General features: G+C 43.8%; 1 protein-coding gene across 1 annotated transcript in view; it reads left to right on the top strand.

Annotated features, from left to right (window-relative positions):
• LOC138959827 (retinol dehydrogenase 16-like) overlaps positions 1-14,143 on the top strand; it is a 30,713-nt gene extending 16,570 nt beyond the window's left edge. Inside the window, exons 2-6 of the mRNA XM_070331461.1 lie at positions 6,006-6,218; positions 6,884-7,066; positions 7,964-8,096; positions 9,317-9,608; positions 11,079-14,143. Coding sequence (XP_070187562.1) covers positions 6,006-6,218; positions 6,884-7,066; positions 7,964-8,096; positions 9,317-9,608; positions 11,079-11,246 — 989 coding nt within the window. The 3' untranslated portion in view covers positions 11,247-14,143. The remainder of the gene's footprint in view (positions 1-6,005; positions 6,219-6,883; positions 7,067-7,963; positions 8,097-9,316; positions 9,609-11,078) is intronic.
• Positions 14,144-26,969: the final 12,826 nt, after the last annotated feature.

Below are 26,969 nucleotides of genomic sequence, written 5' to 3'. Positions count from 1 at the left end.
TCGCAGCCTGAAGATGGTAACCTGCTCTGGTCTTGTGAGCAGGTGAAGGCTGTCTTTTTGAGCCGGTGTCCGAGTGATTTTCGGAATTCGTCTATTCGTCGTTATTGGTGTGGATTCGAACATCGGCTTTCAGCAATTGATTTAATTTCCAGGGTCAACTCTGTGCAGCCTCCCGAACAACCCCGTGTGCACACATGTGTAACCGAGTGCCGAAACACTACGATCACCTCGGGAAGCGAAGTGCAATCAAACAGGATTGAAAATGTTAGGGCTAATTTCTTAGCCCTATAAAAACTGTTATGCAAACCCGAAGGTTTCCATGAACATACAGACAATCGGAAACCACCAGACCCCATCACAAACAGAATTCTACAATCCACTGGTGTTGACTTTTAAAGGCCAACAACTCGGGTGCAGAGTCTGCTGTGAAAGGAGCGGTAGCCTCCCCTGTCACAATCGCCCCCGTCTGAATGAACTTCGTCCCGAAGTTCCGAACCGGAGGACCACTGTCCATCCCAAGTTCGCAGAATGGGAACAGCACAAAAATGTTCAGTGGTCATATTATGCCATTACCTGAATATATCATGCCGAGTCCCATCCCTGCTCGCAGCGCCAGATGTAACTGAGTGCCGAAACACTACGATCACCTCGGGAAGCGAAGTGCAATCAAACAGGATTGAAAATGTTAGGGCTAATTTCTTAGCCCTATAAAAACTGTTATGCAAACCCGAAGGTTTCCATGAACATACAGACAATCGGAAACCACCAGACACCATCACAAACAGAATTCTACAATCCACTGGTGTTGACTTTTAAAGGCCAACAACTCGGGTGCAGAGTCTGCTGTGAAAGGAGCGGTAGTCTCCCCTGTCACACATGTATGACAGCTCGCTTTGCAAAGGGAGAAAGCAACCCGAATTTTAATGAGGGAAACCTCACAGAATGATTGGATATTACCTTAGATTAGCTTGCCTTTGCTTACATTTTCTTACCTTTGCCTTACTCGTGGTTACTCAGTTTATGGTGATGGAGGCGCCAGGTGGGAGCCCTCTGATGAAGAGGAGAAAACCATTCTTTATGACTTTCTTTGCACTGCCAAACTACCCATTTCGTGCCTTTTGAGGTTGCACAATTTGCTATGCATTAATTAATCACTTTACTCCGTGTCAGATATATATGTCTTTACCGCCGATGCAGATGACATGGCGTGAGAGCAAAATAAGTGAAAATAGAAGAAGAAAAACATGGATCATAAGATCACAAGAAGCTAGTGCTTTTGCTCTTGTGTTCACATGTACGTCCTCAGTCTTGGAACCCGCTTTCACTTTTTTTGTGAGCGTTTGGGAGAACAGGGGGTGTTCTCTGTCACCCTCATATGACTGAAAATGCATGGCATTCATGATTTGACAAGGCTCCAGAGTGCTTGGGTAGTATCTCTAGACACTACTCGTACACTGCTTCTGAGCGTCCATTCACCATTGTTTTGGTTCAAGTGGTTAGGGTTAGGGTTAGGGTTAGGGGCGTGGTCTCCAGCCACTTAGTTCTACATACAGAGTTACAGACATATCTGTGTGGTTCTACACAGTTGGGGTTACGTTTGTTGCCTTACTTTTAATGGAGCCCAAAAGATGTTTAGACAATTTCTAGAACAAATGAAAACATTTAGAGCGATGGAAAGGCTCCGTTTCACTGAAAATAACGCGTAGCAGTAAAGAAGGAGAGTTAAGTGAAACGAAGGAAGGTGCCATGGAGTGTAGTTGTGAGGTGCGGTGACGGAGCAGAGAGAAATTTGTGATGATTTTGACTGGTGTACAGTTGTTTATGTTACTACACTGTACATAAAGTGATGGTCTTACTGGTTTATATGGCGATACAACTGACGTCGTTAGTGTAACTGCACTGAAGTGATGAAGATCTTGCAGGATTACAATTCATTATGGCGATGCATCTGACGTTAAGTTCAAGTTCCAAAACATCTTTCCATTCGGATCTTGCCTGCACTTCAGTGCTTGCTGTTGCCTCAGGCTTGGATGTATATTTGTTGGAGATAGTGTTCATCTGATCATGACGCGATGTTGTGTTTTACGTAACTCGCTGCTCTTATTTCTTCACTTCCTCCGAGTTCTGGCGTTCGTTTGTTGAATTTGTTTGCGTCTGTGTGGGGGGGGGGGGGGGGGGGGGGGGGGTGGGGGAGGGGTAAACAGAAAGTGTGTGTGTGTGGGGGTGGGGTGGTAAAGAGGAAGTGTGTGTTTGTGTGTGTGTGGGTGTGTGTGTGTGAGAGAGTAACATATAGAGAGAGAAGGAAAGAGTGAAGGACAGAGAGAGAGAGAAAGAGTGTGTGTGTGTGTGTGTGTGTGTGCGCGCGCATGCCTGTTTGTGTGTGTGCGTGCGTACGTTCGAACGAAAACGAAAAAGAAGTGACAAGAGGGAAACAAACCAGTGCCAGAACGCAAGAAGCTTAGTTAATGGGCCTGAACGCAATTAGTCAATAAGTGAGGGGCGTTACCGCCGGAAAACCATCCTCCCTCAGCTACACACCCCCACCCCCCTCACCATTTTTCTACGCCCTGCCAAGCAGAAGGTTTTTTTGCACACAAAAGCCACAGGTGCAAAAGATGAATACATTTGCAGTAACAGGCATCTCCGCGCTCCATCACAGAAATGTTAAACGACTTTCTCCCCTTGCAAAGCAGCGAGAACAATTAGAGGCAGGAAGTGCGACTGGCTTTTTGTTGGGTTGTAGAAACATGAAAACAACAACAAGAAGCAGGGGAATAAAGAAGGGCGGCGGAAACTTTAAAAGCGGTGAATATAATGAGTTGGACAGTTAAGAGCGAATTCCACAACATGTGCCACTTGGAAGCCAGCCAACCCCAATCAGCAAATTCCGTTTTGAACTCATCAGGTCAAGTTGAACCAGTCAGATGATCAACACATGATTATGTCAGTCAAGTTGCCTGGATGATCAACACATGATTATGTCAGTCAAGTTTCCTGGATGATCAACACATGATTATGTCAGTCAAGTTGTCTGGATGATCAACACATGATTATGTCAGTCAAGTTGCAATTGCCTGGATGTTAAAGACGGCTTGTTCTTATTAAAACAAACACAGATCTATCCAGGCTTTTACCCGGACTAAGAACATCATTCTTCTTTGACACATTCCACATAGCGGACTGCAGATTGTTCGTATGTGTCCAAGTGGACTGGTGTTCTCACGAGAAGGAACTTCCGGGGATTCTATAAACTTCCCGTTTATCTATGTTGCAAATAAGAAACTCAGTCAGCCACCAGCACTTTTACCGCCATTACCACCGTGTGGTGGCACAAACAGTTGCTCCCATCTATTGGGAGGATCAGAGAGATGCGGTAAGGGTGTCACGCTTCATTGGCCCCAGCCTGGCACCTGGCCAGGTGAACATATACAGGTAAAAGTATTAAGTGGCGCTTCTGCTTTTCTGCCGGAGAAAGATCGCCGATCTCAGAGGGAAACATCCACACTGGCTTGTGCATTAAAACAGCATTTTACTGAACGGTAGCCGAGAACATGCATGTTCGAACATAACTTACTGTTTGATCTTCAATAGATCCAGACGTTTTTTGTTGTTGGTGGTGTTTGTGGTGTTGTTGTTGTGAATAGTGTTCTTGTTTTGGTCGTCTGATTGATCAATGTGTGAACAAGAAACAATTGACAAGTGGCTCTATCCCATCTCCCCCCTTTCCCAGTCGCGATATAACCTTCGTGGTTGAAAACGACGTTAAACACCAAATAAAGAAAGAAAGAAAGAAAGATTGATCAATGCTTGTCCGCTCTACAAGGAAGTCTTTGCGTGTGTATAGTTAAATGTAAACTAATAAGAGGGTAAATTGATTATTTGAAAAGGGCCGATTTGCACTACAACCCTACTTACTTCTGGATACGCCTCTTTTCATGTCTGCGGCCCAATTCCCTTACCGTCACCAACATCCTCCCCTCTCGTCAATTTTTGTATTGGTTTCATTTTTTGGATATGTAAGAGCTGAAAGTACGCAAAAACTTATCAGTAGACAGTGTGTGCGCCAGTAAAGTACTATCATGTCAGTGTGTGTGTGTGTGTGTGTGTGTGTGTGTGTGCGCGTGCATGTGTGTGTGTGTGTGTGTGTGTGTGTGTGTGTGTTAATCTGTCTTGTCTGTCGTGTCTTGTCTGTGTCTCTCTCTCTCTGTCTCTGTCTCTGTCTGTCTCTGTCTGTCTCTCCTCTCAGTATCTCTCTGTGTCTCTCTCTCTCTGTCACTCTCTCTCTCGCTCTCTGTCACTCTCTCTCTCTGTCACTCTCTCTCCCTCTCTCTCCCTCTGTCTCTCTCTGCACTCAGAAGTAACCGGCACGATGCTGAACTGAGCAAGAAGCGAAGAGATGGTGCTGAGTGCCACGATAGAGACACACGTGCGTCACGTTTCACTCAGTGTAGCGTGCACCAAATTGAAAGGCAATGGGCTTCAAAAAAGGTTGCTACTTGTAACTCTGATTGTGAACGATTGTCTCCTGCTCGGTTTTGATGTAGCCGACTGGCTCTAGTTATATACTCCTACCTATAGGTATCACTCACCTATTATGAAACTAGCATTGATTGAACAGCAGAACTAAATTGAAGACCAACGTGAGTAGAGTTCAGCACTGAGAGCCAAGTGTATCGTTCGGATATTGTTCCTGCACCATATGAATTCTAACAAGCTAACCTGCAACCCCCACTCGCTCTCCCCCCCCCCCCCGGAAACACACTATCAAACACACACATACACATGTATACACACACACACACACACACACACACACACACACACACACAGTACCAACACACACAGATGCAGTGTGGTGTAACTCAGGTAGACAGGTAGAAGAGGCAGCAGCAGGTAGCGAGAAACGCAGGTGTGAAAGGTCATGTTGTGAAAACATGGCCCGTGGAACTCGCTGCTTGCAGTACACCCGACAGACATTCCGCTTACAACTCGCTGAACATTGAACTCTGTGTTCAATCCCAACCCCTCTCCTCTTCTCTGCTTCACGGCTCCAAAACACAAACAAGGGAGAGAAGCGTTGTAAACAGTGGCGAAACGGGGAGAGGTTGCGGGCCGTGGATAATGGGAGATTTGTTTTCTTGCTGATCGTCATACTTATCTCTTGGCAACCTCTTCTTGCTGTATCTGCTCACATAATGCCATTCAGCGGCTGGCATGTTATGATATTTGGCTTTCACAGGCTACCCCCCCCCCCCCCCCCCCAATACTCGTTTCTCGGAGCGGCCGACGGCCCCCACTTGCAGATAAGACCAAGCGTCCCTGCACTGTCTTTTGTTTTGTTGGTGAAGAATAACGAATTGTCTCTCTTTACAAAACAGACATTTATGTAAATTCAGTTACTCTCATTCCCCGAATTGCGACCAAAGTTTGACCTTTTTAAGGCAGCTAATTATGGTTCACATGCAAAAGCAACGGGTCGAATCTGTGTGTCACTGAAGTGACACGAGCCGGGACTGGTTTGGCTAGTGATGTCACATGTCCCGTCACGCACGTTACAGGGTGTGACATTATGTCTTGGCTCGTGATGTAACATGAACTGTTACGCCTGTTACAGGGTGTGACACCGGGTTTGGCAAGTGATGTAACGTGAACCGTCATGCATGTTACAGAGTGGGACACTGAGTTTCATTTCATTTACTCTATTTGGCACGTGGACCGTAACGCCTGTTACAGGGTGTGACACGGGATTTGGCTAGTTGTTTCTTTCTTTCTTTATTTGGTGTTTAACGTCGTTTTCAACCACGAAGGTTATATCGCGACGAGGGAAAGGGGGGAGATGGGATAGGGGAAAGGGGGGAGATGGGATAGAGCCACTTGTTAAGTGTTTCTTGTTCACAAAAGCACTAATCAAAAAATTGCTCCAGGGGCTTGCAACGTAGTACAATATATGACCTTACTGGGAGAATTGGCTAGTTGTGTAACATGAACCATAACGCCTGTTACAGGGTGTGACACGGGATTTGGCTACAGCCTGGCGCAGAGACTGGACGAGATGGGGTATCAGGTGTTCGCGGGCTGCCTGGCTCCGGACCGGGAGGGGGCGCTTCAGCTGGCCAGCACGTCGTCACAACGGCTGCGCGTGGTTCCCCTTGACGTCACGGATGACTGGCAGGTGCAGCAAGCTCTGACCACCGTCACGCAGCACTGCGAGGAGGGAGGTAAGTCGCCTAGCTGAACAGAGGGACAGTATTCTGGGAGATTGATAGTTAGTCTGGGAGGTGAGTCGCCTTGCTGGACACGGAGCCAGTATTCTGGGAGATTGATAGTTAGTCTGGAAGGTGAGTCGCCTAGCCGGACAGAGGGATAGTATTCTGGGAGATTGATAATTAGTCTGGGAGGTGAATCGCCTAGCTGGACACAGAGCCAGTATTCTGGGAGATTGATAGTTAGTCTGGAAGGTGAGTCGCCTAGCTGGACAGAGGGACAGTATTCTGGGAGATTGATAATTAGTCTGGGAGGTGAGTCGCCTAGCTGGACAGAGAGCTAGTATTCTGGGAGATTGATAGTTAGTCTGGGAGGTGAGTCGCCTAGCTGGACACAGAGCTGGTATTCTGGGAGATTGATAGTTAGTCTTGGAGGTGTGAAATACGAGGCGAGTGGATGAGCCGGTTATTACGTCAAGGAGCAAGCAGGTCTAGATGCTGTGTGTGTGTGTGTGTGTGTGTGGCGGGGGTGGGGGTGGGGTGGTATGTGTGTGTGTTTGTGCGTGTGTGCGTACGTGTGTGTGTGTGTGTGTGTGTGTGTGTGTGTGTGTGTGTGTGTGTGTGTGTGTGTGTGTGTGTGTGTGTGTGTGTAACTGACAGTGATGTAAACTTGTTCACAGCGCTGTGGGCTGTGATCAACAACGCGGGGATCGCGACCTTCACTGAGATCGAGTGGTGCTCCGTGGATCAGTTCCAGCGTCTGCTCGACGTCAACGTGCTGGGCGTCGTCAGGGTCACCAAGGCTTTCCTCCCCCTCCTCCGCCAGTCTTGTGGCAGGGTCATCAACGTCGCCAGTCTCGCAGGTAGGTCAAGGTCACGGTCACATGGCCAAGGTCACGAACAGAGTCTGCGGGCACAAGAAATCTCAGCGTTACTTTTAGAAATGTAAATTTGAACACAAATTAAACTTACGTTTTCATTTATAGACAGTAAGTTAACAAGTATATGCAGGTACACAAAGTCGACCGTTTGATGTTAAAAGTCAGTTAACGTACACATATGCCGTCATGTGTGACTGCCATGTTCGTTCGATTTTGTTTCAAACTTTCACAACTTCGAATTGTACTGATCTTGTCTTGAGGAAAAAAGAATTCTTTTATGATTAAAGAATGTTTGTGTAACAAGCTGTCAATTTATTATTTAGATTTTAAAAGTTAGGTCTAGCGCAAAAACGCACCACGGTCCAAAAACATTTTGATAATCATCGATTCACGGCTATCGCCAGTTTACATCGATAGAATGAGACCCGAAGGGAAGTAACTCATGTTTGACCTGAGTTCAGGATGGGTCCAAAAAGTGTTCGAGACAATCTGCAAAATGAATTCTCAGTTTAAAAATTGCTCGCTCTTTACGTAGGGCACCTAGGATGTTCCCGTTTGGTGAGCGTTCAAAATTAATGGAAGGGTGTTTGTACTGTGTGTAAAAGCCTGACAGTATCTGTGATGGTTACGGGAGGCTTACTGTCCGGGCGTGATTTCTGGTATTGAATATTCATAACAGCCGTCCAGCACCAAAACGAGGCGCCAAATTCTTTGAACATTTCTCACGCTCGACAGAAAGCAGCCAGGATGTTCCCGTTCGGTGAGCGTTCAAAGGGAAGTATGCTTGTACTGTATGTAGACGCTCGGGGAGCTCTGTGATGGTTTACGGGAGGCTTACTGTGCCTTTAACCTATTATCTTTATTATTTCTGTGATTCAGGTCGGTTCACCATCCCGGCCTTCGCGGCGTACTCCATGTCGAAAAAAGCCTGCATCGCATTCTCGGACGCGCTGCGCATGGAGATGAAGAAGTTTGACGTGTCCGTCGTCACCATAGAGCCCGGCCTGTACAGGTAGAGTTGTTGTTGTTGTTGTTGTTGTTGTTGTTGTTGTTGTTGTTGTTGTTGTTGTTGTTGTTGTTGTTGTTGTTGTTGTTGTTGTTGTTGTTGTTTTTGTTGGTCAAACACGAAAGGAGTAAGTGATATGAACATGCAGTGTATTGTTTCAATCACACAAGAGGAGTGCCTGTCCAACTGCACGTCGTGGGCAGAGATTGCATGTGTTGTGTTGTGTTGGGTTAAGTTTATTCAAAGTAGTATAATTGTCATGTGCTGTACGATATTTACTATATCACCCTTATATTTTTTATATCACTATCAGGACCCCAAGTTTTTACATTTATTCAAGTCAGTTTTGACTAAATGTTTCAACATAGAGGGGGGAATCGAGACGAGGGTCGTGGTGTATGTGTGGGTGTCTGTCTGTGTGTGTGTGTAGAGCGATTCAGACTAAACTACTGGGCCGATCTTTATGAAATTTGACATGAGCGTTCCTGGGTATGATATCCCCGGACGTTTTTTTCATTTTTTGATAAATACCTTTGATGACGTCATATCCGGCTTTTTGTAAAAGTTGAGGCGGCACTGTCACACCCTCATTTTTCAATCAAATTGATTGAAATTTTGGCAAAGCAATCTTCGACGAAGCCCGGGGTTTGGTATTGCATTTCAGCTTGGTGGCTTAAAAACTAATGAGTGAGTTTGGTCATTAAAAATCGGAAACTTGTAATTAAAATTATTTTTTTATTAAACGATCCAAAAACAATTTCATCTTATTCTTCGTCATTTTCTGATTCCAAAAACATATACATATGTTATATTTGGATTAAAAACAAGCTCTGAAAATTAAAAATATAAAAATTATGATCAAAATTAAATTTCCGAAATCGTTTTAAAAACTATTTCATCTTATTCCTTGTCAGTTCCTGATTCCAAAAACATATAGATATGATATGTTTGGATTAAAAACACGCTCAGAAAGTTAAAACGAAGAGAGGTACAGTAAAGCGTGCTATGAAGCACAGCGCAATCGCTACCGCGCCAAACAGGCTCGTCACTTTCACTGCCTTTTGCACAAGCGGCGGACTACGTTCAGTTTCATTCTGTGAGTTCCACAGCTTGACTAAATGTAGTAATTTCGCCTTACGCGACTTCTTTGTTATGTTGTTTTGTGCTGATTCAAGGTAATATAATTATTGTCCTGTGCTGTACAATATTTGTTATATCACCCGCAGGACCCCGATAACACAGGAGGAGTACCTGATCAACTCTAACCGAAAGTCGTGGGCCGAGACCCCCAGCGCCATCAAGGACGACTATGGGGAGGAATACTTCGCGGCCTTCCTGCAGAACATGACGCACCAGATGAAGCGCGCGCGGCCTAACGTGCACGAGGTGGTGGACCTGATGGTGACCGCTGTGTGCGTCGAGAAGCCGCGTCACCGCTACGTGCCCTACTGGCGATCGTACCTCCGCTCGCTCGTCCTCGGCAACTGTCCCGCCCTTGTCACCGACAGGATCTTCCAGGTGACATGTAGTAGTAGTCGTAGTAGTAGGAGAGTCAGTAGGAGGAGTAGGAATATGAGGGAAGCAGAGTAGGAGTAGTATAAGTAATAGTAGTAGTCGTACGTGCAGTAGTATTAGTAGTACTGTGGAACCTCCCTGTTAAGACCCAACTCCCCCTCCCACCATTTAAGACTCCCTCCCTTATAACACCTTCTTTTTTCATATTTTCTGTTCATGACCTGTGTAAATTTACCTCCATTTTAACACTCCCTCCTTTTTAAGACCTGATTTTCTCAGATTGTTTGTGGTCGTAAAAAGGGGAACCCATTGTACATGTAGTAATGTTTATATCCTAATCCACCTCACCCAGAGGTATCTGGAGACTAGCTGATGGAGAAAAACACAATTTGATGGTAAGGGTTAAGTTTTTTCCGCTGCCAAAAATGGTAAAATATCAAGGTCATAAAAAGTATGAAGTGTACGGTGACATAAGTTGGCTCTTGACTTTTAAAAGGGGGGTGGGTGAGTGTGGGCAAAAAACCCGACACAGTTATGCCTGTATAACGGAGTTGTGTTTCGGATAACACGATTCAGTTTTAAAGTGCTTCGTTTCAGATGTCACAATTAATTATTTGGGAGGTGTTGTGTTTGGGGTTGGGTGTGTGGGTGGGTGTAGTATTTTACCTGAGATGATAAGCCTTTCGTGGGATTTAATTTCTGGTTACACGACTGAATGCGGGGATATAGCTCAGTTGGTAGCGCGCTGGATTTGTATTCAGTTGGCCGCTGTCAGCGTGAGTTCGATCCCAGGTTCGGCGGAAATTTATTTCACAGAGTCAACTTTGTGTGCAGACTCTCTTCGGTGTCCGAACCTCCCCCCGTGTACACTACATTGGGTGTGCACGTTAAAGATCCCACGATTGACAAAAGGGTCTTTCCTGGCAAAATTGCTTAGGCACAGTTAATAATTGTCTACCTATACCCGTGTGACTTGGAATAATAGGCCGTGAAAGGTAAATATGCGCCGAAATGGCTGCAATCTACTGGCCGTATAAAATTTCATCTCACACGGCATCACTGCAGAGCGCCTAGAACTGTACCCACGGAATATGCGCGATATAAGCCTCATTGATTGATTGACTGAATGCTTCATGGAGGTGTATGATGTGTTTCAGCTGGCATGCCTACATAGGTTTCAGAGGGGGTTGTTTCAGGTTACACGATTCGATCTTCAAAGTTTCTGGTTCCAGCAATAATACACCTTCTTCCCTAATTTCTATAAGCTCTCTTGGTGATAACTCTAACTGGGCTTGCTATAAGAACTGTTAAAATTGGTCTTTTGGAACAGTCTGGTGATCTGTGTGAGCAATGTGTGAAGGTTTTCTTTTGTCATGCATATGTTTCATATTTCTGTCTTTTCTTGGGCACTCTCACTTTGTTCTGTGCGACTTCAAAGCGTGTGTTCATTATCTTCTCTCTGTGTGTGTTCAGGGCATGTCGGTGAAGGTTCCGCCCAGCGCCAAGACCCGCAACTCCAAGTCCTCCTCCTCCAGCACCCCCAAGTCTGCCACCCCGGTGAGCGCCACCCCCTCCACCCCTGATCGCTCCGTCTTCTCCGACACCCCCAAAACTGTTCCCAACGGCCAGGTGACGTCATAACCCGCATGACGTAAGCGTGAGGGTCACACAAACTTGGACTAAGCGTGTGTTTCACAGTGTGATTTTGCGACAACTCCCAAACACCGTGTGTGTTTCACAGGGTTGAACTGTGTCGCAACATGTGAAGTTGTGTGAGGCAGGGACAGGGTCCTTCTCGGTACGCAGCAGTACGTCGTTTCGCTCCGTCGGGCTTTAATATGGCTTTGGCCGGGCGTCTATCCAAGATCTTCACCGATGGAAGCCTGTCAATGTATAATGACATTAACCGCACTATTCAACTTTCCCTCGTGATTGTGCATCATGTGCTGTATACACGTTGTGAGCTGTCCATGATTATAATGAACACAGCGACGGCGCTTTCACAACAGCCACGGTCAACTTGCCAAGGTCGCCAGACGATGTCGTGACGTATCATTATGACCTCGTCCGTTGTGACGTATCATTGTGACGTTGTTCATTGTGACGTATCATTATGACGTTGTCCGTTGTGACGTATTATTGTGACTTTGTTCGTTGTGACGTATCACTATGACGTTGTCCATTGTGGCGTATCATCATGACGTTGTCAGTTGTGACGTATCATTGTGACGTTGTTCATTGTGACGTATCATTATGACGTTGTCAGTTGTGACGTCTCTTTGTGAAGTTGTCCATTGTGACGTATGATTGTGACGTTGTCCATTGTGACGTGTCATCATGACGTTGTCTGTTGTGCTGTATTATAACGACGTCAGTTGTGACGTCTCATTATGACGTACGTTGTCCGTTGTGACGTATCATTATGACGTAGCAAGTTCGTCGCCACGGACTAGCCCTGTGTGACATGGGCGTTACTATGCGATTGGTGACTCAGTCGGTACGTTGGTTGTTTGGCCCGGTTTGATGCCTGAGGTCTCCTGTTCACATGAGACTGGACTTAGCTCAGGTGTAAATTATCTCCCGTTACAGACACCAGTTATGCCCGGAACTGACCTGTTTTCTTGTTGATTGGTGAGTGCCAAACCTCGCATGATGTCAAATTCGTGTTGAAATTCGAGATGCGAGCGCCTTGCTGTACAGAGCATGTGTGGCCGTGAACGTGGGTGCTCCGCAGTAGTACTGGGCTTAATATTTCATTATCTACTTCCTTATAACGTAAGTCTTACAGTTTTGTAACCCTGAATACTGTTTATACGCGAACTTAAATATAGGTTAGTGAATGTAATTGTATATGTACTGTGTTGGCTGCAATGTTGTGCGTGTTTAGATGCTCAAATAGTCCGTCACTTTGTACAGTGGAACCCCTCTTTTCACACCTCCCAATTTAAGTCTCCTTCCTTTTTAAGACCTGGTTTCTCAGATATTCTGCTCATAACCTGTGGAAATGTACCCCTATTTCAAAACTCTCTCCCTCTCAAGACCTGGTTTCTCACATGTTTCGATGTCTTCAAAGGGGAGTACCAATGTATACGAGACGCTGACACTGACTTCAGTCCGCAATGTGACACTGACTTCAGTCCGCAATGTGACACTGACTTCAGTCCGCAATGTGACACTGACTTCAGTCCGCAATGTGACACTGACTTCAGTCCGCAATGTGACACTGACTTCAGTCCGCAATGTGACACTGACTTCAGTCCGCAATGTGACACTGACTTCAGTCCGCAATGTGACACTGACTTCAGTCCGCAATGTGACACTGACTTCAGTCCGCAATGTGACACTGACTTCAGTCCGCAATGTGACACTGACTTCAGTCCGCGATGTGACACTGACTTCAGTCCGCAATGTGACACTGACTTCAGTCCGCAATGTGACACTGACTTCAGTCCGCAATGTGACACTGACTTCAGTCCGCAATGTGTTCAATCAATCAATCAATATGAGGCTTATATCGCGCGTATTCCGTGGGTACAGTTCTAAGCGCAAGGATTTTAATTTTTTTTTAAATTTAAATTTTTTTTTTTTTATGCAATTTTATATCGCGCACATATTCAAGGCGCAGGGATTTATTTATGCCGTGTGAGATGGAATTTTTTTTTACACAATACATCACGCATTCACATCGGCCAGCAGATCGCAGCCATTTCGGCGCATATCCTACTTTTCACGGCCTATTATTCCAAGTCACACGGGTATTTTGGTGGACATTTTTATCTATGCCTATACAATTTTGCCAGGAAAGACCCTTTTGTCAATCGTGGGATCTTTAACGTCAGGGGCGGACGAGGGGGGGGTTCTGGGGTTTCCGGACCCCCCCTCCCCCAGCCAAAATTTTTTTTATTTTTGTGTGTTTTTTTGGGTTGAGTTTCAATTTTTGGGGTATTAATCTGTGACAAAATCTGCTGCCTGAAACTGGTAATGATCCTCCTCAGAATGCGCCAGATTGCACCATTTTGCATCTTTTTTTCTAAATTTCCGGGGGGGCATGCCCCCGGACCCCCCTAGCAAGCTAGGCGCTTCGCGCCGTCGGCTCGGCGCTTCGCGCCTTCACACCCATATCTTCACAATATACTTTTGGAAACATCGCACAAATCCAAGCCCCAATACACTGAATGGTAATGATCACAATACGAGACGATGGGCAGCAAAACGATATCGCTTTTCTCTAACAAGCGTTGTCATGACTACAGATTGTATTTGCTGGAGAAAATCCCGTTCATAAAAAGTTATTGCACAAAGCGTTTTCTCCACTCTGGGCTTTTGTTACTGTGTAGAAGTGCGTGCCTGGGGATGTATCCGCTTTTGATGTTAAGATGTGGATCATTATATTCTGTCCAATGAGAAATCCTTTGCGTTATGTTTAGCTCTGTTAAGTACATCAGTGACGTCATGTATACAAGTAGAACTTTGAGACGTGTTTGTTGTCACGGCGCTGTTGTACATTATTTGTTATCAAAATAAAGTTATAAACTCTACACCCTGCCGCATGCGTCTTGCTTGTAATACACTATTGTCAGAAATTGTGTGTGTGTGTGTGTGTGTGTGTGTGTGTGTGTGTGTGTGTGTGTGTGTGTGTGTGTGCGTGTGTGAGTGTGTGTGTGTGTGCTCGCGCGTGCATGTACGCGTGTGTGCGCGCGCGGGTGTGTGAGTGTATGTGTGTGTATGTGTGTGTGTGTGTACGTGTACATGCGTGCGCGCGTGCATGCGTGCGTGCGTGTGTGTGTGTGTGTGTGTGTGTTTGTGTGATAGGTCACTTACTAGCACTCACTATGTCCATCAAGCTATGACATACAGTGAAAACATAGCACAAGTGGAATCAACTGATGCCACGCAAGTGGAGAGCGGTTGATGACCTCAGTCCGGGTCGGCGAATTCAGTTAAAGGACGAAACGCATGTCAGTTTCTTGCATGTGAAGGAAATTGGTGGTGACATTGAATAGATTTCACGCCAAAGTTCGATTTCTTCGAAAACGTGTTCCGAGTGGGTTCCTTGAATGAGAAGGGACATTTTTTAGGATGAATCAAATTTCTAAGTTTGAATAAAAAGAATTGGTTGGACAAATTTGACCCCAAGAATGTAAAAAGTACCCACGGTCGATCGCCAGTACTATCGAAGGGTGTTTTTTTGTGTTAAGTGTGGAGTCTATACAAGATCAACGTGGCCGCCGAATCAGAAAGGTGACAGAGGAAGAAATCTAACATCGCTACACCGGACAAACTAAGGGACCGTGGTGGCTGTTTAGGACTGACTGTGTTGCACTGTCTTGCACCGCATACCTCGTTAGTCAGCGGGTTCCGGTCGCTTTAAGCGTTGTATGACTGGGCGTTGATACTACTAGCAAAACAATGACTCTCTCAAATCGTCCACGTGCTATACATCTCGCTTTGTTTTTGTTTATCGTGTCACCACACACCTCCATGCTTCGTGTTTAAATATTCAATATTTTCAAACTTTAAACGCTGTGGTGGGCTCATCTTTGCAGTCTATGATTTCTTCGTGCTCTGTTTTTGCATTCGTTTCGGTCCAACTAAATTTATTTCACCCCTGAGAACGGAAAATCTTGAACGCTTTCGCTAGATTACAGACGCTATTACCTAATGTTACACGTTGGGGTTTGTCTACGAGAGATGATTGCTAGCACTGAAAAAGTAAGTCGATGAACATGATCGGGACTCAATTGCAAGAGAACTCGACTAAAGAAACCGCATTCCTCTATCCATATTTATTAGCTAAGTTACGGAGTTTTGGAGTCTATCTTTGCAGATGTACCTAAGTTACAACACAGTGAATGTCACATGGACTTCTCAAGGTTAATTCTTCTTCTTCTTCTTCGTCGTTCGCTTGTCATGTGAGCGCAGATGCGTTGTGCTGCCGTTACGCGCCTGACAAGTCAGGCCCAGCACATCCGACTTCAGCTTGTTTTTACACCCCCGGTATAGGGGTGTGTATAGGTTTCACTCGATGTGTTTGTTTGTTTGTTTGTTTGTTTGTTTGTTTGTTTGTGTTCGCATATAGATCTCAAGAATGAACGGACCGATCGTCACCTGGTGAACAGGTTCTATACATTCCTGAGACGGTCCTTACAAAAATTGGGACCAGTCAAACACACGGTTAGGGAGTTATTGGTGGATTAAGATTAAGAGTGACATATTAATGGTCAAAGGGAAATAACCTTCTCAGTTGGTGGCAGTGAGAATGGTTATTTCCCTTTGGCCAACGGGGGTGTTTTTCCTACCTCGACGTACCCTTTCGCAATGGACCCTGTGTTTACGCGAATAAACATTCTGACTTCTGACTTCTGACTTCTGACTTCTGGCTTCTGACTTCAGACTTCTGACTTCAGACTTCTGACTTCAGACTTCAGACTTCTGACTTCAGACTTCTGACTTCTGACTTCTGACTTCAGACTTCTGACTTCTGACTTCTGACTTCAGACTTCTGACTTCTGACTTCTGACTTCTTACTTCTGACTTCTGGCTTCTGACTTCTGACTGTCTCTCTGTCTCTCTGTTTCTCTGTCTCTCTGTCTCTCTGTCTCTCTGTGTCTGTCTCTGTCTCTGTCTCTCTCTCTCTCTCTCTCTCTCTCTCTCTCTCTCTCTCTCTCTCTCTTTCTCTCTCTCTCCGCATGTAATAAAGTTCTGAGTTCTCTGACGGGGGTGTTTTTCCTACCTCGGAGGAATTTCTTGTTATATCAGTGTTCGCTCTCCTAGATTGATTGCGGCTTTACCGGGCTGCCGAGTTCAATCAAGGTTAATTAAAGCCGCCAGAACACTTCCACAAAATGGGTTCAGTTCCGGTGTAACACGAGAAAATTACTCCCACGAGATTTTTACTCCGGAGTAAACATTTCGTACGAAAAAGGTACTCCCTTTACGAAAAAAAACACTCCCCCATTTCACGAGAAAATTACTCCCCAAGACAGGTGAGTTCCGAGTAAACATTTCGACCAAAAAGGTTACTCCCATGACGAATAAATAACGAATAAATTACTTCACCCAAACACAAGCAATTTAACTTCCCATGCCAGGTGTACGAAATTTGTACTCCCTTGTCCCCTGTTAGTCTTGGTGGTGGAAGGGGTGGAAGGAGGGTAGCGCGACATTCGTGTGCGCGAGATCACTTATTGGCATTATCCCTTCGCCCGCATCCCATTTTTGCGTACGAGTTTTTACTGGAAGTAAAAAAAATGGGGAGTAAAAATTTCGTGGAGGGAGTAATTTTTCATGCCTTGGGGAGTTCTTTTCTCGTACGAAAAGTGTACTCGGAGTAAGAATTTCGTACGAAATATTTACTCCGGAGTAAATTTTTCGTGGAGTAAAAATTTCGTGTTACACCGGCGTTATTTTGTTTGTTCGTTCATGGGCTGAAACTCCCACGGCTTTTACGTGTATGGCCGTTTTTACCCCGCCATTTAGGCAGCCATACGCCGCTTTCGGAGGAAGCATGCTGGGTATTTTCGTGTTTCTATAACCCACCGAACTCTGACATGGATTACAGGATCTTTTTCGTGCGTACTTGGTCTTGTGCTTGCGTGTACACACGGGGGTGTTCGGACACCGAGGAGAGTCTGCACACAAAGTTGACTCTGAGAAATAAATCTCTCGCCGAACGTGGGGACGAACTCACGCTGACAGCGGCCAACTGGATACAAACCCAGCGCGCTACCGACTGAGCTACATCCCCGTTATAAGATCTTATATTATTCAAAGTTGTGTCTGGAACGAGGTTCCCTGGGTAATAGCATGACAATGGCGAATACGGACTGCCAGCACCAGAGTTATGTTAAGAAACACCACTGGCAGCAGTTCAGTAATAATGATGTGATAATTGTCTGTGTATGGGGCATACTAACTCCATAATGTACCATGCTGTGCGCAAAAACGGAAAACGGCTCCTCACGGGACACATACAGACAAAAGTTTCAAGAATGCTTCTCGAGTTTTGTTAGGCTTTAATGAGTCTCAGAGACACTTGTGGATCATCCTGAACTCAGTCAAAATGAGTTCGGCTCATTCTCTCCCTGACAGGATGCCTTGATAGTCCAGGCATCTTAGCCACTTTAGTGAAGGGAACGTTGAAGTGACAATGACTAGGTTTAAAATGTCCCTTATCAGAAAGTTCAACCTCAGTCCTTTGATGTTTATTAAACACATTTTCATATAAAGTTGGCGCTTCATATGGAAAATTGGCTTTGAAATTGACCCTAATCCTTCTTTGGGCTCTGTAAATGTCGTTTGGGGCTATGGTTGTAACATGGTATCTACTGGTCACCCCAATGTATAAACTGAAAACTCTTTCTGCACCAGAACACGCAGAAAGGATTGTATCTGCCTGATGTCTGATGCTTTTCAAAATCCCCAACCACTAACACCTTCAAAACGGACATTAACTGACACTGTTGTTTTTCCCTATATAATCCTTACTATTTTTCCGAGACGTCGTCGTGTTGTGTATTTAGCTTGCCACAACCTCATACATGGTCCTAAAAGTTAAAGTTGAAGAAAATACTAAAGATAAATGAACAAGCTGACGCAGTGTCATTCGCACCGCGAATCCCCCCATGGGAACATACTAAAGTCTGGTTCCAAATAGGCTCAATTTCCTTCTATTTCTTTGTATTTCTGCCTCGTAGGGGTAGGGGTGTTCAAACCAAAGGCACCTTTAAACCAAAATTCAAATCACACATCTTACAATACTAAGACACTCAGCAGTGAAAGGGTGTCTGCTGGTAAAAAATTCCAAACAATCCTAAAAGTACTTCACTACTAAACGTGCTTTTAAAAAGAGCCGTTATATTTCCCTCTATAATCAGTATTGTGTTTTCTGCGAACATGTAGTCTATTTAGATGGTTGTCATGTGCACATGAGTTGCTAAAGCGTTTTCAGTTGGGCATATGTCGAAAAGCAAAGAATTAGCCCTTTAAAAACCATCAGAACTGTCACACAAAAATAACATTTACCTATCTCACCAACTGACCAAACATAGGGTTTTTCCTTATGTATTATGTATTGTCGTGTTTTTTGTAGCATACTTGTGAAAACAGCCACCACTGTTGTAAATGATACTTTAAAGAGCATTATTTCATTTTTACAGTTGAAGGACAACCTGGACTGCCGTATATTACAGCTGTTTTACAATCAGCCAAAATTTTCTTAACAAACGTATGTTAAGAACAACTCCCATAGTGAAATTGAAGGAAAACAAAGTGAAAATCCGCCTGCCATAGAGGAGCTAAAGAATCAACAATAAACGACTGCATGGATAGCTTGATGCACGAATGCATTGCGGACATGTTTGTCTCCAACCAAGAGAAAGTTCCAAAAAATCCCTTTTGTGCTTCTTATTATACAGTGACGTCAAAGACAGCCTTTTCTGCTGTTCATACATTCAGGGGTTATGGTTACACTAAACGACGTAGTTGTAGCCATACTGCCATCCAGATTTATTTTTTCCTTGCGAGCAGTCACAGGGTGTTTGTGCTGTCTGCCAACCGTTAGATGACCCCGCCCAAGTCTGTTAAGGGACCGTTTGACCGTTATAGAACGCGTCTTTTTGATATTTTGGCACAGTTGGAAACGGTTGATTTTTATCCCTACCATTGTTTCCAAACATTATATAGGAATGTTTTGTGAACAACGGATAATAGCCGCTACTCGCATGTGTAGCAAAAGTGAGCGTACATACTCACCCTGGTCGTCCAGCCGTTGTCCGTTGCCCGTCTTTATCTGTCTGTACTGAACATTACCTTTGGATATTTCTCCAACGCTATGAAGTGAAGAAACACCAAATGTTGCAAAATGTTGTATGACCCCAAGAGCTCAAAAAAGATACTTGAGAACCTTGACCTTACCATAAGGTCAAGGTCACAGGGAGAATGAATGTGGTCTAAAAACTGCAAAATTTCACATTGTGCCAGTTTTCTGGAAAACAAATTAAAAACAGCGGGCTTAGTTTTGTATGGTATACAAGAAAAAGAAAGCCTTATCTTCTGATACCATTTTGGTTGACCTCGCTTCAATGTCAAGGTCAGAGGAGCCCTTCAAAGTTGAATTGTAGACATATTTTGATGTGAGCTTGCCCCTTTAACTTTACTATGGACGATATCTCTTACAAACTTAAACACTGAGTGGGGCGTTTGTTAGAATTTCATAGTGAGCCACATCTGGTCACATATCGTTAGGGTCAAGGTCACATTGACCCCTATGAAAAATGTGACCAAGCCGGGTAAAGAAATCCATGTGTCTTGGTAAAACATCTTAACAAAGCAAAGCCCATGCGACTCTCATGCTTGACCTTTGTCTTAAAGTGACCTTGACCTTCAGGTGACCTTGAAGGTGAAGGTCTAACAACTGAAGCTGGCAAGGACATTGTACACTATTAGAACTGGTTTACAGATTTTTCCTACCAAATTACACATGACCTTTGGCCAAGGTCAAGATCATCAAAGGTCACACATCACAAGGCTATCAATTCAAGACATAGGAAGCATAAACATACTTATTGGCACTTTCTACAAAGAGACATTGTCACTTTTAGTGATTCAATTGCCCGTTTCAGTCACATTTCATAAGGGGCAAAGTGACCTTGACCTTGATGATATGTGACTAAATGTGGCTCAATATCAGTATATAACATGTGCCCCACACAATTATGAAGTTTGAAAGATTTTTTTCATAGTTCAGGGTCAAGGTCACTTCAAAACATGTATACAATTCAACTTTGAAGGACTCCTGTGACCTTGACATTGAAGCGAGGTCAACCAAAATGGTATCAGAGGATAAGGCTTTCTTTTTCTTGTATACCATACAAAACTAAGCCCGCTGTTTTTAATTTGTTTTCCAGAAAACTGGCACAATGTGAAATTTTGCAGTTTTTAGACCACATTCATTCTCCCTGTGACCTTGACCTTATGGTAAGGTCAAGGTTCTCAAGTATCTTTTTTGAGCTCTTGGGGTCATACAACATTTTGCAACATTTGGTGTTTCTTCACTTCATAGCGTTCGAGAAAAATCCAAAGGTAATGATTTGTACAGACAGATGAAGACGGGCAACGGACAACGGCTGTACGACCAGGGTGAGTATGTACGCTCACTTTTGCTACACATGCGAGTAGCGGCTATTATCCGTTGTTCACAAAACATTCCTATAAAATGTTTGGAAACAATGGTAGGGATTAAAGTCAACCGTTTCCAAATGTGCTAAAAAATCAAAAAGACGCGTTCTATAACGGTCAAACGGTCCCTTAACAGACTTGGGCGGGGTCGTCTGACGGTTGGCAGACAGCACAAGGAACTTAGTCGATAAATATCGACAGGGGGCCGACAAATGGTTTAAATGGGAAATGTGTGTATATGGGTGTGGGTTTGAAACAAACAAACAAACCAACCCATGTGAACCCCGGGCCGCAGGCCTTCGATGTAGTGATTGAAAAAAAAAGGATGTTCTCAAATGGTTCAATTCTCATTTGGTCTGATTCTCAAATGGTACCGGTATACTCCCCCCCCCCCCTGGCCGCAGGCCTAGGAGTAAAATTTTTATAGACACTGACCTTCTTCCCAGGGGTCATTGACCCAGTTTTAGCTATGAGAGGTGGTTCGCCCAGAGGCTGTAGAGTATACTGGGGCGGTCTCTTTGATGTCTTGAGAGGAAACTTGGCCAGGGTAGTACATGCACCAGAACTGGTGGACACCAAGGACAAACATGAAATCGAAGCAGTTTGCTTTCAGAGAGAACGGTCGTCAGCAACTCAAACTTCTCTGTTTTCTTTTTTTTTTTAAATCTGACTTTCTTTGTGGCCCCCTGACTCCGCCCCCTCCCTCTGTAAGGACCCTCCTCCACAAGGACCGATTTTTGTCAACATTTTAAAGGTCGCTAGAGAGGGGTTCCACTGTATGACCTAACCGCTACTGGCAGACGGCCTCAATCTTCACGCGCAAAGACGAGATTAATAGGTGCTCGGTTTTGGTATTTTGAATTACATTACATTAAACCTTTGTTGGGTTTCATGGTCATGGCAACAGCCATAATAATATTACATGATGTATAATATCATATTTCAGCATATGTGAATTACATGTCATCATACTAAACTGTCATACATTTTTATTTTTACATTATTCTGATTGATCACAACCAAACCTACTATCATTGGACACATCCAAATGCAAGCGCCTGTTCTTGACAATTTCTCTCTGATCTAAATATAAAATCAGTGCAATTTCCTGGGTCGGGCTTTGCCACAGACACTCACGGTTTGGCCTGTAGGTAAAATGTACAATGTATTTTCTGATTTGTGCACAAAAGCTTTTTTTCTTTTTTCTTTTTTTTAACATAACAATGTTTAATGTCACTGTATGTTTAAAAGACCATGGTCATATTTGTAAAAAAAATGTTAAATTAGAAAATAAATAACATTTTGGTTCATGATTTTTCCTACACCTGTGCTAAAAATAAGAAATAAAAATGTCGGGTATATAAGTCACTCAAATACAGCTAGGTATGAATGGCTCGGTTTGAGTTTGTTGCAGTTGACCCTGCACAATGCGACATATCATGTTTTTGTTGAACAATTTTGACGTCACCCCTCCCATAGGGTGACGTATTTCACAACTTCCTGTGTTACACAAACTCTGTGATGACCAATTTTGACGTCACCCCTCCCATAGGGTGACGGATTTCACAACTTTCTACAGATGAACAATTTTGACGTCACCCCTCCCATAGGGTGACGGATGTCACAACTTCCTGTGTACACAAACTGATGACGTATTTCACAACAAAATGGCGCTGCCCATGGTCAACCTCGAAACTATCCGTATAGAATGGGGGCGTCCTCGCCCCCATAATAACAAACACCCTGTGACTGCTCGCAAGGAAAAAATAAATCTGGATGGCAGTATGGCTACAACTACGTCGTTGGCCGCTGTCAGCGCGAGTTCGATCCCAGGTTCGGCGGAAATTTATTTCACAGAGTCAACTTTGTGTGCAGACTCTCTTCGGTGTCCGAACCACCCCCCGTGTATACTACATTGGGTGTGCACGTTAAAGATCCCACGATTGACAAAAGGGTCTTTCCTGGCAAAATTGCTTAGGCACAATTAATAATTGTCTACCATACCCGTGTGACTTGGAATAAGGCCGTGAAAGGTAAATATGCGCCGACATGGCTGCAATCTACTGGCCGTATAAAATTTCATCTCACACGGCATCTCTGCACAGCGCCTAGAACTGTACCCACGGAATATGCGCGATATAAGCCTCATTGATTGATTGATAGTGTAACCATAACCCCTGAATGTATGAACAGCAGAAAAGGCTGTCTTTGACGTCACTGTATAATAAGAAGCACAAAAGGGATTTTTTGGAACTTTCTCTTGGTTGGAGACAAACATGTCCGCAATGCATTCGTGCATCAAGCTATCCATGCAGTCGTTTATTGTTGATTCTTTAGCTCCTCGATGGCAGGGGGATTTTCACTTTGTTTTCCTTCAATTTCACTATGGGAGTTGTTCTTAACATACGTTTGTTAAGAAAATTTTGGCTGATTGTAAATCAGCTGTAATATACGGCAGTCCAGGTTGTCCTTCAACTGTGAAAATGAAATAATGCTCTTTAAAGTATCATTTACAACAGTGGTGGCTGTTTTCACAAGTATGCTACAAAAAACACGACAATACATAATACATAAGGAAAAGCCCTATGTTTGGTCAGTTGGTGAGATAGGTAAATGTTATTTTTGTGTGACAGTTCTGATGGTTTTCAAAGGGCTAATTCTTTGCTTTTCGACATATGCCCAACTGAAAACGCTTTAGCAACTCATGTGCACATGACAACCATCTAAATAGACTACATGTTCGCAGAAAACACAATACTGATTATAGAGGGAAAAATAACGGCTCTTTTTAAAAGCACGTTTAGTAGTGAAGTACTTTTAGGATTGTTTGGAATTTTTTACCAGCAGACACCCTTTCACTGCTGAGTGTCTTAGTATTGTAAGATGTGTGATTTGAATTTTGGTTTAAAGGTGCCTTTGGTTTGAACACCCCTACCCCTACGAGGCAGAAATACAAAGAAATAGAAGGAAATTGAGCCTATTTGGAACCAGACTTTAGTATGTTCCCATGGGGGGATTCGCGGTGCGAATGACACTGCGTCAGCTTGTTCATTTATCTTTAGTATTTTCTTCAACTTTAACTTTTAGGACCATGTATGAGGTTGTGGCAAGCTAAATACACAACACGACGACGTCTCGGAAAAATAGTAAGGATTATATAGGGGAAAACAACAGTGTCAGTTAATGTCCGTTTTGAAGGTGTTAGTGGTTGGGGATTTTGAAAAGCATCAGACATCAGGCAGATACAATCCTTTCTGCGTGTTCTGGTGCAGAAAGAGTTTTCAGTTTATACATTGGGGTGACCAGTAGATACCGTTTTACAACCATAGCCCCAAACGACATTTACAGAGCCCAAAGAAGGATTAGGGTCAATTTCAAAGCCACTTTTCCATATGAAGCGCCAACTTTATATGAAAATGTGTTTAATAAACATCAAAGGACTGAGGTTGAACTTTCTGATAAGGGACATTTTAAACCTAGTCATTGTCACTTCAACGTTGTTCTCTTATTTGCTTGGACTACAAAGAACAATGATAATAAGAGGCGAAGCCTTCACGGCTCACGTAAGAAATCGACAAACAGTAAGGCTAAAAAAGAAATAGGTCTGTTTACGGTAACATAGGCCCAAAAAATAGGGTCGGTAGGTCGGGATTTTTTTTTTCTCCAAAAAACCATATTTTTACGTTATTTTGCCAAAAAAACAAGATTTTTTTTTTTCCCCAAATGCCAAAAAAAAGTCTAGGGTCGCGCGAAAAAACTAGGGTCGGTCGGGTTACCGTAAACAGACCTATTTTTTTTTTGGCCTAACACAAACTCAATCACTCCGTCACACACACACACACACACACAGTAAGCATACCGTCGCGATATAACCTTGAGCAGTTGAAAACGACGTTAAACACCAAATAAAGAAAGAAAGAAAGAGTAAGCAAAAGTGATATGGTGCAAGAGTACGAGACACTAGATCTAGATCTGTCTGTCTGTAGCCTACTTTTTACATTTAGTCAAGTTTTGACTAAATGTTTTAACATAGAGGGGGGAATCGAGACGAGGGTCGTGGTGTGTGTGTGTGTGTGTCTGTCTGTCTGTGTGTGTGTGTAGAGCGATTCAGACTAAACTACTGGACCGATCTTTATGAAATTTGACATGAGAGTTCCTGGGTATGATATTCTCAGACGTTTTTTTCATTTTTTACATTTAGTCAAGTTATGACTAAATGTTTTAACATTGAGGGGGGAATCGAGACGAGGGTCGTGGTGTATGTGTGTGTGTATGTGTGTGTGTATGTGTGTGTGTGTGTGTGTGTGTGTGTGTGTGTGTGTGTGTGCGTGCGTGTAGAGCGATTCAGACCAAACTACTGGACCGATCTTTATGAAATTTGACATGAAAGTTCCTGGGTATGATATCCCCATACGTTTTTTTCATTTTTTTGATAAATGTCTTTGATGACGTCATATCCGGCTTTTCGTGAAAGTTGAGGCGGCACTGTCACGCCCTCATTTTTCAACCAAATTTGATGGTAAACAGGCAGAATTGGGTCTGCAGGCTGTTAATGGCTTTCGAAAATTGTAATTCAATCAAGTTGGCGTTTTAATGAAACAGATCCTTTGATTGGTCAGAATGCCCCAACTAATTAAAAATTACCAGTCATTAATTGTCGATAACCACTCGCTAAAAAAGCCATTACCACCTGCTGGCGAGGCGCATGGATACAACCTCAACTAGTCTTGGTTAGCTTTGAGGGTCATTTTACAAGTAGGAAATATGAAGGCCAACGAAATACCGAGACCATACGGTATGCGAAGTGATGACGTCGAATACGTGAGGTAAGTTGATGCATGAATTCTTCCGGACTACGTCAGTCAATTCCAAAGATCGCTTTTGTGATGAAAAGAATTTGTTTTAGAGTTTGCTGTCCAGAAACCCGTCAAAAAAGAAGGGAAAATGTATGTGAAAGAAAACAAAACAGGAGCAGAGTGATAAGATAGGAATACAGAGACATATTTCTTGGGACTTGACCCTTGCAGGTAGGTGGACTGAAAGTAGTGTGTGAACAGAACCAATTCTGTCTGTTTACCATCGCATGAAAGCAGGAAAGAGATCGTCGTCAGATTGAATTACAATAACATTAACACGCTTCCATTTGAAACTTCTCGGTCTTCATCGTGGATTGACGCCCTCCCAAAGTCTAATTGAAGCCATCCGTCGCTTCGCTCCGTCGGGTTTCAATTAGCTTTGGTCGGGCGTCAATCCACGATGACGACCTCGAAGTTTCAAATGGAAGCATGTTAATGTGTAATCATCCCATGACCTGCCTCTTTGTCTCTGTTAGCTGAGGAGGTGATTATTCTGAATAATCCATCACAACCATATGGATAATCCATCACAACCGAGTCTCGATCTCACCTGTCATTGGTCATTGTCTTTGATCTCAGAGTACAATTGAATAATGTATAGAGGTCATCTGCATATTTATCGTTAACTCGGAGACTACTTTCTTTTAATAGCAAAACGATTGAAATATTCTGCGGTATGAAAGTCAAACTCACGTTTAGCTAACGATCTACATACATTTTAACATTGAAGAAATAAAGAAAACAACAAAGAATACACATAATCTGCTGGGGTGAACAGAGCTGAGTGAAGATTATGAGTTGGCCGAAGCGGAGAGAGAGAGAGAGAGAGAGAGAGAGAGAGAGAGAGAGAGAGAGAGAGAGAGAGAGAGAGAGAGAGAGAGAGAGAGAGAGAGAGAGATCAAATCAAATCAAATCAAATCAAATCATACGCTGAGAAGTGAGGTAGCTGTGATAACTAAACATGGTGTTGGTTTTTCAGGTGAGACTTAGCGAGCACAATGGCCAGCCAGCAGGGAGGAGGCGGGGCCAGACCCAAGACACCCCGTCAGGTAGGTCACTGAATGTGTGGCGGTAGTGTTGCTCGTGCTATTATTGTAAACAGGAAGATTGATTTAAAACAAAGTATTGTGCTCATGAAGTGCAACCTTAATGTTGCTTTCACTTAAAGATCTAAGAATCTTTATGTCACATCCTGATGGACTAGTGCACGTCTGAATTCCACTGATGTAAAACATTCTTGCCAGGGAAGCACTAACACGAACCGCAACTCGCTTGATGTTGCACAATAACAGGAAGGTGACCTGCATGTGTGGTCATAACAGTCAACCTT

Source organism: Littorina saxatilis, linkage group LG2, assembly GCF_037325665.1.
Source record: "Littorina saxatilis isolate snail1 linkage group LG2, US_GU_Lsax_2.0, whole genome shotgun sequence".
Lineage (NCBI taxonomy): Eukaryota > Metazoa > Mollusca > Gastropoda > Littorinimorpha > Littorinidae > Littorina > Littorina saxatilis.
The sequence above is the reverse complement of the archived record's forward strand: the minus strand, read 5'-3'. Positions and strand labels throughout refer to the sequence as shown.